The sequence below is a fragment of the Heteronotia binoei genome, chromosome 2 (assembly GCF_032191835.1).
Source record: "Heteronotia binoei isolate CCM8104 ecotype False Entrance Well chromosome 2, APGP_CSIRO_Hbin_v1, whole genome shotgun sequence".
NCBI lineage: Eukaryota > Metazoa > Chordata > Lepidosauria > Squamata > Gekkonidae > Heteronotia > Heteronotia binoei.
In genome coordinates, this window is record NC_083224.1 from 76950762 (window position 1) to 76963463 (window position 12702).

General features: G+C 44.1%; 1 protein-coding gene across 26 annotated transcripts in view; it reads right to left on the minus strand.

Annotated features, from left to right (window-relative positions):
• Positions 1-12702, minus strand: part of NFASC (neurofascin) — a 351530-nt gene that overhangs the window by 99982 nt on the left and 238846 nt on the right. For 21 of the 26 annotated variants that reach the window (XM_060231335.1, XM_060231339.1, XM_060231347.1 and 18 more), the window contains 4 exons: positions 9810-9957; positions 3576-3700; positions 2038-2082; positions 96-197 (listed from right to left, as the gene is read on the minus strand). In XM_060231335.1, coding sequence (XP_060087318.1) covers positions 96-197; positions 2038-2082; positions 3576-3700; positions 9810-9957 — 420 coding nt within the window. The remainder of the gene's footprint in view (positions 1-95; positions 198-2037; positions 2083-3575; positions 3701-9809; positions 9958-12702) is intronic. The other 5 variants (XM_060231340.1, XM_060231354.1, XM_060231352.1 and 2 more) reach the window with 1 other exon arrangement.

The following is a 12702-nucleotide window of genomic DNA, read 5'->3' on the forward strand; positions in this document are numbered from 1 at the left end:
TGAGACATAGCTTCTTAGACACTGTCTAGTAGGCTTAAGAAGATTAGTAACAGTAATAATCCTCAGGATTTCAAGGTAGAGGAGCATGCCCTGACCTGTGATGGGGCTGTTGTTGTCATCACCGGGTATCCATGTCAAACGTACACTCCTTTCAGCAAGATCTGTTAGCTCAAGGTCACGAGGACGGTCTGGCCGTGCTACCAGCAAAGAGAGAGACATAAGGTCTGGGGTTCTCTAATTAACACTGAATACTGAATTTAGATCTGCCTAAAAGCTAGCTATTAATGGATCTGAGATGGAAATGAGAATAAGGGCTGGCCTGCACATGCAGCAGAATGTGGAGCATCCTCACAGAATGAAAAAAAAAAATGCAAAGTCCTGAGGTGGAAGAATAGACTTCAGACTTCAGGAGAAAGATCACAATTTTGAATGTGAAAACTATCAATCAGATTATGTGTTAGGTCTCTCCGCCTAACTTCCTAGGTTTTTGTTTTACGTGAGAGAGCTTTTAATGTGGGGGAGCATTATAACACACACACCCCGCCACAAGTAATCTGAAGAAGTACAGGCCATTCTACCACCTCATTCTGACGTATGTGTAGACCAAGCATAAAGCTCCTAGCCATCGAAGAGTAAAATTTTGAAAAGTTTCCTTGGAGTAGTTGCAAGAACAAATATCCCCATTGGATTCCAAATGTAGTGAGATAATAAGACTACCTTAAAATTGCAATTCTAGTGCTTAGAAGTACTGGTGAAATTATTTAAAAATAGACAAGTCAGCATGGCAGTAGTGATATGAGCACAATAAATTAAGAGGCATCAGAAGATTAAAATACAAAATTCATGATAGAGTGAACACAAGGCCCAGAAAGAAAAATGTAGATATCCTGGCTTTTAAAGAGGGGTGTAGAAATACTGATGATCTATTTTCAAATAAGACTTTTATATGTTTAAAAATAAGAATCACTTCACAAGATATGTTTTCAAATTATCAATATGAATTTTTGGACACCTCCCTACAATATGAGAACCCTGCAATTCCAGCCATGGCCACCGATTGCAGCAGCTACTGCTGGCTGTAACTGTTTGCTCAGTTCATAATGCTTCTTCACATCTGGGGACAGAGGATAAAGTATTGTGCAAACTGACTTTAAGCCTGCACAGAACTGGCGTCAAATTGAATAGCAGAGGTGTGAGGCAAAGCACCTCTGGCCTCCCCTCAAGGGTTAATGTGAACAGTAATGGGCCTGGCCCATCCTGAAGGTGTTACTAATTGGTCTCTTGGCCAGCACAGTTCTTCTCATCTTCAAGGTCAGAGATAAGAGTGCAGTGATCAGCTTCTCATGAGAACCTGCAGTCCATGTGATGGGAGGGAAAGAATAGGTGATAAAGGCCTGAATTATGATGTGCTTGAATTGCAATTGCTATCAGCATAGAGAACACCTGTGCTTTGGTCTTTGACTCTTGAATTTAAGGTTTGTGCCATGTAACACAAATTCTAAAACATGTAGATAGGTAGCTTGTCTTTTTGGTTTCTTCCTGCATGATTTCAGAGTAATATGATGGCTATAGAATACAAAAGTAAATGGCACAATGAATATTAGCCATCTCAGTTTTACAAGCAAGGAAGCATAAATACTGCAATTTTTAACACCTGGACTCGTCTGTGCATCCTAATTCTACTACTTTTCATCTTCAGGAAGGGGCAATATCATTCCTACACCACATGGAGCATGTGATATGTCTAACAGAAACCTATCTCACAGATTTGTTATGAGGATAGAATGATGCATACCACGTTGGGTCCCCACTGGGGTGAAACAAAGGATATAAATAAAGGAAAGAAGTAAATAAATAATAACAGAGCCTATCCCATTGTGGTCCTGATGCTCAAGACTATTCAACATATTTTGGGCCATCATATGTCTGCAAACTTCTAATGGTACTTTAATTCCACACCAAAGTTAATGCAGTGATCAAACAAAAGCTGGCAATTTTAAAAAAATCAAACAGGTAAAATGGATTAGTAGTGATTACCTTTGGGGAAAGTTGTCATACGGTTAACAGGAGAAGCTGAGACAGCTGCAAGGTAAGATATTAGTTATTTAGAGGGTTAGTTCAATTCTAAATCACAGCTTGTTGAAGAGAAACAGGAAATGGTAGGATACCAGCCCTTATAACATTTAAAAGATACTTTTTGCCAGCATTCTAGGTATGTTTCTTAAAGTGTTTCAGTTGCCTTCAGGGTTCCCAGTCCTATTGTCAGCCAGTCACCTTTACTGGTATGTAACCCAATTCTATTGAGCCAATGGGCATTCTGGGAATTTTGAGAATGAGGAGTGGTGTCACCACAAAATGGCTGCCATGGAGGCCAGACCCAATCATAAAGTGGCTGCCATGGGGTACTGAAACTAATCACAAAACGTTGGAAGGTTGCAAGCCAAGCATTCCTCCACAAAGATAGCAATTGTTTCTGAATTTGTGCTCCCTGAGGATGCAAATGTGATGCCTTCTGGGGATTCCCAAAGCATCCCCTGCTCTAGTAAGCTGAAGGAAAGCCAGGACTGGTTATTTACTTTGGGCAATACGTATATTGGGGGGGGGGGACCTATTGGTGGCCATGGATGCCATGTTGGGTATCAATGTGCTAGGTACTAGAATGTGCAAAATAAATTGGTATTTTTTGGGTTTGTGTACATTGAACCCTTTTTTTTTTTTAACATTTCTGGATATTTCCAAATCCTAATACCAGTATGTTATTCAGATGTGGTAAATATCCAGGATTGCTGGATTTTTCCAGCTCTATTATACCCTATGAGGACAATTACAGTCAATGGTCCCCATAGGCTATAATGGGGAATCGATCTAGGAGCTCTGGGAGGGCTGTTTTTGAGACATAGGCACCAAATTTGCAGCCAAATCTGCAGCATAGGTGCTGATTCCTCTCTTTTCCTTTATACAAGATCACACCCCTATTAGGTACTCTTCAAATAGGACTGGCAAACAGAAGGGTTGCTCATTGTGTGGTTAGTCTTGGGGAGTTAAGAACAAAAATTTCTTTAATTCTGGATTAAGGAAAAGTTTGTTAGTGACAATCTCATGCTATTTCCTCCAAATTATGCTAAAATCTGGCTAGAAGCACTAATCCAGATGAAAGCATCAGTGCAGTACACCTGCCGCTAGAACTCACTGAGGAAAGGAAAACTTTGTTTTACAATCATCATCATCTCCATGTGCCAGGAGAATGCTGGGTACATAGTGGTGACAGCAATAGACATGAACATTTCCTCCCCAAGGTGTTAAGGTCTGTTCAGATATTTATGCTCAAACAGAAAGGTTTTTAGAGATAGACCACTTAAATGATCTTGGCTGACCTTCTAATGACAATCAGGCAGTTACAAATTCAAATTGTTAATAGTAACATGTCAGCTTCAAACCATTAGATGGTTAATTAAGACATGTGGCACTCCATATTTCTTTCCAGATAGAACAATTTGTTGAAATAAGCTAACCAGTATTAGCCCTGTGGACCAAAACTCATAAATTGAGTAAACTTGAGAGGAAGATGAAGTTACCTAGAACAGTAAGATGGGCTCTGGCAGTGTCTCTATCTAGCTCAGTGCTGGCTACACAAGTGTAATACCCTTGATCTTTCTCAGACACTCCATATATTGTCAAGCCATCTTCATCCTTCTTCATCCTTTCAAAACAGAAGCATTGGAATTAAAAGCACAAAGTTTGCTGCAAAACATAAGGCCTGCTTAACCCCAATCGCAGTTCAAGCTATAATGCCTCCTCAAATCTACTGAAACAGTTTCAAGTATGTGCAACAAGTGCAAATATTAGAACAAAATAGGAGTCGATTGCACCTTTAAGACCAACTTAGTTTTTATTCAGAACATAAGCTTTCATGTGCTCTTAAGCACGCTTCATCAGACAAGGAATCCGGCAAAGTGAGTAGAGCCATACATAGCTGGTAGGCAGTGGCCCAGAATGCAAAATGGTACAGATTAAGAACCAATGACAGAATAATAAAATTATCTGGTAGGCAGTGGTTTAGAATGTAAAATGGTACAAATATAAGATCCAATGACAGCTCCACCCTCCACTCCCTTCCTTTGATCCTTGTTAGCCCCAATCATTTGTCAAGCTATAAAATGGCTTAGGTTTGTCAAGCTATAAAACTGCTTAGATTTTAAAGCCCAGTCTATTCCTTGTAGCTTTTAGGATGCACTTCAGAAATCAACATGCATACATATAGAAAATTTCCAATGTTTTTCAGTAGCTAGTTCAGAATGAAAATGGTTTAAATAGATCTGTTCCCCATTTAAGTAAATGGATCAAAATTCACAACATTTAAACAAAGTCAATAATAATAATAATTTTTAATTTAAATCCCGCCCTCCCCGCCGAAACAGGCTCAGGGCAGCTTACATGGCATAAAATGCAGACATTACAATAATACAATAATAAAAATATACTAGTTACATAGCAATTACATCACTCAATTAAAATGTACTATTACATTAAAACCATCTAATTAAAACTATCCAATTTTAAATCAACAAATTAATTCGGTGCTACAATCTTGATGTTACTCACCTTGACACAATTTTACGTGACGACGGTACAATAAATTCCACATTAAGAAAAAGCCAGCTGAAAGAGGGTAGTCTCGCAGGCCCTGTGCAACTGGTTAAGGCTCCGCAAGGCTCGCACCTCTTCTGGGCGAGGCAGTTGGCTCCTTTCCTGGAGCATGACGATCTAGCAACGGTGATTCATGCAACGGTCACCTCAAGGTTGGACTACTGTAATGCCCTCTACATGGGGTTGCCCCTGTGCCGAACCCGGAAGTTGCAGTTAGCCTAGGACCTACCTTAGGTACCTACCTTAGGGACTGTCTCTCCCCACATGTTCCCCAGAGAGTACTGAGTTCGGGCTCCCAAAATCTGCTTGTTATCCCTGGGCCAAAGGAGGCCCGTCTGAAATCCACCAGGGACAGGGCCTTTTCTGTAACGGCTCCTTACTGGTGGAACCAGCTGCCGGGAGAGATGAGGGCCCTGCGGGACCTTGGCCAGTTCCGCAGGGCCTGTAAGACAGCCCTCTTTCGGCTGGCCTATAACTAACTGGCATTGGAAACTCTATAGAAGGTTGTAGTGTAGTATTCTGATAGATCGCTTCTTTTTTATGTGTTTTATTATTTTACTGTTTTAACTGCTGTAACTTGATGTATTTTAAATGTAAAATTTATGTTAGATCTTATATGTTGTGAGCGCCCTGAGCCACTTCGGTGGGAAGGGCGGGATATAAATTGAAATAAACTGAAACTGGTAATTGGTTTCACCAGTGGGAAACTGTGATCGAAAAGACCTTTTCTCTCATAACTTTCAGTTTGGCCTCCTTCGGCCCAGGGATTGTCAATAGATTTTGCGAACTAGATCTCAGTACCCTCTAGGGAATATATGGGGAGAGATGGTCCCTAAGGTAGGCAGGTCCTCGGCCATATAGGGCTTTAACGGTAATAATCAGCACCTTGTAACGAATCCGGTACACAATTGGCAGCCAGTGCCGTTCCCGTAGCCTAGGCTGTATATGGTCCTGTCTAGGGAGTCCCATTAACAGCCTGGCTGCCGCGTTCTGCACTAGCTGCAGTTTCCGGGTTTGGCACAGGTGCAGCCCCATGTAAAGGGCATTACAGCAGTCTAACCTCGAGGTGACCATTGCAAGGATCACTGTTGCCAGGTCATCATACTCCAGGAAGGGAGCCAACTGCTTCACCCGCCTAAGATGAAAAAAGGAGGATTTAGCAGTGGCTGCTATCTGGGCCTCCACTGACAAAGAAGGCTCCAGTAGCACCCCCAAACTCTTGACCTTGCATGCCGTTTCCAATGGTGCACCATCAAAAACTGGTAGGTGGATCTCCCTTCCCAGGCCGCCACGGCTCAGGCAAAAGACCTCTGTCTTCACTGGATTCAACTTCAACCTACTCAGCCTGAGCCAACCTGCCACGACTTGCAGCTCTAGGTCCAGATTTTCTGGGACACCGCCAGGCCGGCTGGCCGTCCATCAGTAGATAGACCTGGGTGTCATCAGCATACTGGTGACAACTCAGCCCATACCTCCGAGCAATCTGGGCAAGGGGGTGCATGTAGATGTTGAACAACATCAGGGAGAGGACTGCCCCCCGAGGCATCCCACAATTAAGTGGACACCTCTGGGACAGTTCTCCCCCAATCGCCACCCTTTGTCCCCGACCATCAAGGAAAGAGGAAAGCCATTGCAAGGCCAGCCCCTGAATCCCTGCGTCAGCGAGGCGGCAGGTCAGTAACTGATGGTCAACTGTATCGAACGCAGCCGATAGGTCTAACAACATCAGCACTTTCTTGATCCAAATGCCGCTGGAGATCATCCACCAGGGCGACCAGCACTGTCTCCGTCCTATGGCCCGGGTGGAAGCCGGACTGATGAGGATCTAGGATGGGAGCATCATCCAGAAAACTCTGCAATTGTAACGCCACTGCCCTCTCAATAATTTTGCCCAAAAAGGGCAAATTTGAGACTGGCCAGTAATGTGCCAATTCGGTCGGGTCTGATGTAACCTTTTTCAGGAGGGGGTGGACCACAGCCTCTTTAAGAGGCATTGGAAAAAGTCCCTCCGAGAGGGATCTATTTACAATGTCCCATATAGGACACCTAAGCTCCCTCTGGCAAGCTTTAATTAGCCAGGAGGGGCACGGGTCCAGATCACAAATTGTTGGACATACAATAGAGAGGATTCTGTCAACTTCCTCCAAGCTGAGTGTGTCGAAGTAATCCAGGACTGAACCAGAAGACAGGCATGGGGCCTCGAGTTCACATACTGTATCCAATGTGGCAGGTAGGTCGTGGCGGAGCGACGCGACCTTGTCTGCAAAAAATTTCACAAAAGCCTCACAGCCTATCTCTAATTTCTTAGCATTTGGCCTGCCTTGCGGCAGTGTTGTAAGATTCCAAATTGTCCTAAACAACTGCACCGGGCGCAAATTTGCAGACACAATCTTGGCCGCAAAGTAAGTCTTCTTTGTGGCTTTGACTGCCATCTCATAGGACTCCATAAACTCTCTATAAGATGTGCTAGTCGCTTTGTCTCGAGTACGCCGCCATTGCCTCTCTAACCGTCTGAGTCCTCGTTTCAGCTGTAGCAGCTCCGGGGTATACCACGGGGCCAGCTTAACGCGAGGGCACAGAGGGCGTCGAGGTGCTATCTCATCAATGTCTCTGGAGAGCCAGCCATGCCAGGACTCAACCAGATCATCGAGAGAATCTCCAGGGGGCCAGGGATCCCGTAGAGCTATTTGGAACCGCTCAGGATCCATCAGACTCTGCAGGCGAGCCAAAATAAGCTTGCCGCCCAAATGGGCTTGGAGTGGAGCATCCTCACGAGCCTTAAGGGCAAAGTGCTCCGACCATGGCACCACCTCTGCAGTTATATCGTCCACCATAACCTCGGCTGCAAAGATCAAATCTAACATGTGCCTTGCCTGGTGAGTGGGCGATGTAACAAATTGGGAGAGTCCCAGTGTTGCCATGGATGGCACTAGGTCCATCGCCTGACTAGAGGCCGTGTCATCAGCATGGACATTGAAGTCACCCAGGATCACAAGCCTTGGGTACTCCAATGCCCAGCCTGTTACGGCCTTGATCAGGGATAGCAAGGTGATGGCTGGTGTGTTAGGCGGACAGTACACCAGCCAAATCACCAACCCCTCCCCAACGTCCCATGCCAGACCGGCATATTTAATGCCATTGATCTCCGGGGTCGGGAGAGCCCTAAAGGAATAAGACTCTCATATGAATAGAGCCACCTCTCCCCACCGCCCACTAGTCTGTGATTGGTGAAAGACTGAGTAACCCAGGGGAGCCATTTGGGAGAGGGCCACTGTGTCTCCCTCTCGCACTCAGGTCTCAGTCATGCAAGTCAGGTCCACATCCTGCTCGAGCAGAAACTCTCAGAGGACGGAGGTCTTATTATTTATGGACCTGGCATTGCATAACACCAATGACAAAGGCGAGTAATTCAACCTGGTCCTACTACCTGTCACTGTCGGGATGGGACACAGACTGGAAGGTGGTTGAGCACTACCTTGTCTCAGTCTCCTTCCCTTATATCGTTGTCTGTTTCCACCGTCATACCTTCCCCTCCCCAGGAGTACTGGAATCCCCAGGCCTGTCATCTCCCACTGGTCTCTACTTCAGCCGGAGCCAATGCAGAAAGCACAACTCACACCCTACAATTAATTAACTCTCTGATCCTCTCCAACCTTGCCAGTCAATTCCCTTAATTTACCAACCTGCCAATTCTAAAAGTTAACCAACCAAATTAAACCCAACCCACAATCTCCCTTATAAATTAATTAGCTAAAATACTTAAATTAATTCTGATGGCATTATTAATTATAAAAAAATCCCCAACAGTAAAACACCCTTAATTAATTTGCCAAAAATATATATACTGTCTAAAGCCAATCAATCCAACAATAAGTTTCTCTATAAATTAGTTAACTAAAACAATTAGTCAATTAACAGTTTAAAAATTCAATCATTAAAAACTAGCAGCTCGGAGATAATTGAAGGTAGTTGTTGTAGCAAATAAAGTGCTGCTGTGCTTCTATAGGGCAGATGTTGTGCAAAATATCCTCAAAGTGCGGTTGTGTGAAGGCAGGGTCCCCAGTTTCTCAAAGTGCGGTCGTGCAATAAGGTGCAGAGCTAGGTGCAGCAGTCGTACAGCGAGGTACAGAGTGAGGTCTCCAATTTTTGTCCTTTCGAGCAGAGGCTTTAGCCCGTTGACCCCTCTGCACAGCCTGGCAGACCCGGGGGGGTAAAGTCCCCCCCTCGCACCTCCCTGCCACGCAACCAAGGACTCCAGAGCTCCAATAGCTTCGCTCGTGGGGCCGTGTACCGCCCAGGACGGCTGCCGTAGCACTCCGCTCTGCTCGTGGGCTTGTTGGCACCCAGGACGGCTGTTTCAAAGCACTCCTCGCTCAAGTCAGAAGCACAGCAGCTGCAGCAGACCACCACCGCCAATGCCCCGCTCTCTGGCATCCGACTCTGCCGGAGCCCAGTGCTTCGCTCGTCGCACGGGCCCACCCGGTTCCGCTCGCCACTCAACTCTGCCCAGCCTCGTCCACACACCAGACCACGGTCACAGCGGCCCTCGACGTCAACACCAGGCCCGACTTGCCGAAACAGTAGGCAATTATAATTCATTTGACTCTCTGAAGAACCCTTCAGGTTCTTAAACTTTCGCTCCTCACCTTTCCCTAGAAACAAGTTACTAGGTCCGCCCTTAGAAGCAGCTATTGCAGGCATGTGGTAGGCATAAGGTTTCAGTTTTTCAGCAGCCCTAGCACCAGAGCTAGGTTTCTAATGATTTGTTTTTAAACTGCAGATTAAAAGTTTTGTGAATGCAAAGTCTTACTGAATAATCAATAGCACATTTTGGAATTTTTAATTTCATCTAAGAGATTACATATGTCAACTGTTTCTAACTGGTCACATCCCTTATTATCTGAGAATGATACAGCAACAGTTTCCAGAGCAAGTTTATTTCCACTACAAAAAATTTAGTTCATTAATATGATCCAGAATGGTGGGTGCTTCTTTCTGGCTAGCCTTGCTCATCTAATCTTCTTTAAACTCTAAGAGGCCAGCAAAGGCTACTATAATGGCAAACTGATTTATTCATTCCTTGCATTCCTAGATGTGGAGTAAAATGTTAGGCTTTCCATTTGTTAAGGCTGCAGGATAAGAAAGGTAAAGGTGGCACAAACCTGTTTCCTATATATAGGGTGCTATCATCCTTGAGCCAGGAGACTGTAAGTTTCAGTGTAGGATCATATTTTACTCTGCATGATAAATGAATTGTAGAACCCTTCTTTGGCACTGCATCAGTTGGTCCAGTGATTATTCTAGTTTTATCTGTAAAGAATTGTAAAAGTACAACCTTTTGAGGTATCAGGGCGGGAACTGAAAGAGAAAACTACTGTCTTTGTGTGAACAGAAATAAATTAACAGTGTGTTAAAGTCCAGAATTTTTCCAGATTTCTAGCACTCACAAAGCCAGTGGGTATAAAAGAGGGTAGTTTTGTTTAAGATTGCACTGTAATTCTCAACAATACTTACAGTCACATGAAGAATAATGAAAAACTTTGCAGTCATTCTTATATTCACAAATTGGGTCTAATTCCCACGCACACTGAAGTTCTTTCACAAAATACTTTTGTGGCTGTGTGAGGGTGATAGTGTATGCCAAGTCATAAAAACATAAGGACCATTTTGCTAGAGAAGACCAGTAGTCCATATAGTCCAGCATCCTGTCTCACATAGTAAACAACCAGTTAATCCGGAGGGACAACAAACAGGGCATAGAGGCTGAGGCCTGCCCCTAACGCTGCCTCTTGGTACTGGTATTTAGAAGTTTACTGTCTTTGAATGTGGAGGTTCCCTTTAGTCATTATGGCTAATAGTCACTGATAGAGTTATCTTCTATACATATGTCTAATTCTCTTTTAAAGCAATCTGTGGTCATGAGTTCATTCTCTGAGAGTGAATGAACTCACATCTGCTGGTTGCACCCAGTGCCAGGAGGCAATCAGCAGCATGGTTAGACTTAAATCTGTATTTTTTCTTTATTTGATTCACTTTTTTGGGGGGGGAAGCAGGGGTGGATTTCATTGGGGAGAGCTTTGCAAATATGAGTTTTTGCAAATACGAGATCAGTTTGGTGTAGTGGTTAAGTGCGCAGACTCTTATCTGGGAGAACCGGGTTTGATTCTCCACTTGCAGCTGCTGGAATGGCCTTGGGTCAGTCATAGCTCTTGCAGTGTTGTCCTTGAAAAGAGCAGCTGTTGTAAGAGCTCTCTAAGCCCCACCTACCTCACAGGGTGTCTGTTGTAGGGGGGGGAGGTCAAGGAGATTGTGACCGCTCTGAGACTCTGAGATTAAGATTATAGGTTGGGATATAAATCCAATTTCATCTTCTTCTTTTTTGCACCAGCAATGCCGGTTCCCACTGCTGGGAGCTGCTGCCTGCCCCCCTCCCCCCAAAAATATGGTTCAATGCAGAGCTAGAGGCAGAAGGAGGAGGGAGTGAAACATCTACTTTTTATTGTACTCTTCCTGCAATTTGAAAATCTCTGCTCTCCATAAGTGCTTCTGCTGGAAAGATTTTTTCCCAACCTCCAAGCTTGTGTCCTTCTATGGGTCACCCAGGCCTGGAGAAGCTCAGGGGGTGGGATCAAACCGAAGGGGGTGGGATCAAAGATAAAAGGGGAGGCTGTGATGTGCCCCATTACTCATACACTGGCTCAGCCAAGTCAGTGGCTGTTTCCCTGTGTCAGTTTCGTTCACAGAACTGAATAAGGAGGAATAAATGAAAGGCACTTATGTGTGCTTACTGGAGGCTAATGCACAGCTGCTGCAATAGGGCAACTGGACTCTTTCACACATGTGGCAAGAGTTGTGTCCACCTTAATTAAGCAATTAAACAAATACCACAAGCTTTGGTTGGTAGATGCAGATAAATAAACTGGAGAAAAAGAGTGGTGCAGCATGCAGTCACACAAATGTGAAGTCAACTTAAAGAATCAACTGCTCTGATTCTCTGGAGTAAGCAGTGAGCTGTGCATGCAGAAAGGGCCTAACTGGCCTGTAATTTCCAGGTCCTTTTGAGTAACATTTGCCACTTCTGGTACAGTGGCTTATTTTAGTGACAAATTACCTATATGAGGTGTATGCCATCAGGACCTGGAGACTTACTGGTTATTAATTTCCTCAATAGGTCTAGAACTTCATCTCTTGTCACCTCAATATGATCCAGTTCAGACTCCCTTGCTGAAATTTGTGGCTGTGTAGCAGGTACATGACCCACACTTTCCATAATGAAAACAGATGCAAAAAATTAATTTAGCTTCTCTGCCATCTCTCCATCTTCCTTTAAGCAAGCCTTTTATTCCTTGGTCATCCAAATGTCCAACTGCATTTCTGGCTGGTTTCCTGCTATGCATATATTTAAAGAAATTCTTGTTGTTTGTCTTGATGCTTTTAACAATCTACTCCCTATATTCTATTTTGCATGCCTAATTATTAACTTATACTTTTTGCCAGATCCTGTGCTACCTTCTATTCATTTTATCAGTGTAGACCTTCCACTTTTCAAAAGAAGCTTTTGGTTTTTTATGGCTTTGTTGACTTGGGTTATTAACCATGCAGGCATCTGTTTAGACTTTCCTAAACTGAGGAATGCATTCTATCTGGGCTTAAATTAGTGTAGTTTTAAATAGCTTGGAAGCATACTTCTCTGGGGTTGGTCTCCCCCCCCCCCAACTTACTACTGCTGGGATCCCAGGGGCACCTGTCTTGAGCTGAGGAGGTCAGCCAGCAGTTCTGCCTTGGGAGAGGGCTGCAGTGTGGCAGAGCTGAGTGACTGTGAGAAGACACTGGAGCAGTAGTTATCACAGGAAGTAGCAAGGTGGGAGGTGCTTGCAATGGTGGTGACAATGAACTCAGTGCCAGGGACTCCTGTGGAACTTTATTATTGAATCTTAGTACTCTATTTGGAAAATTAAGAGACTGTGAGGAGTCCTCCTTGAAACACTGTATTTGAGACTCTTGTTTGGCTTTAATTTCTGATTGTATGAATGTATGCCTACTTTTGTAGGCTGT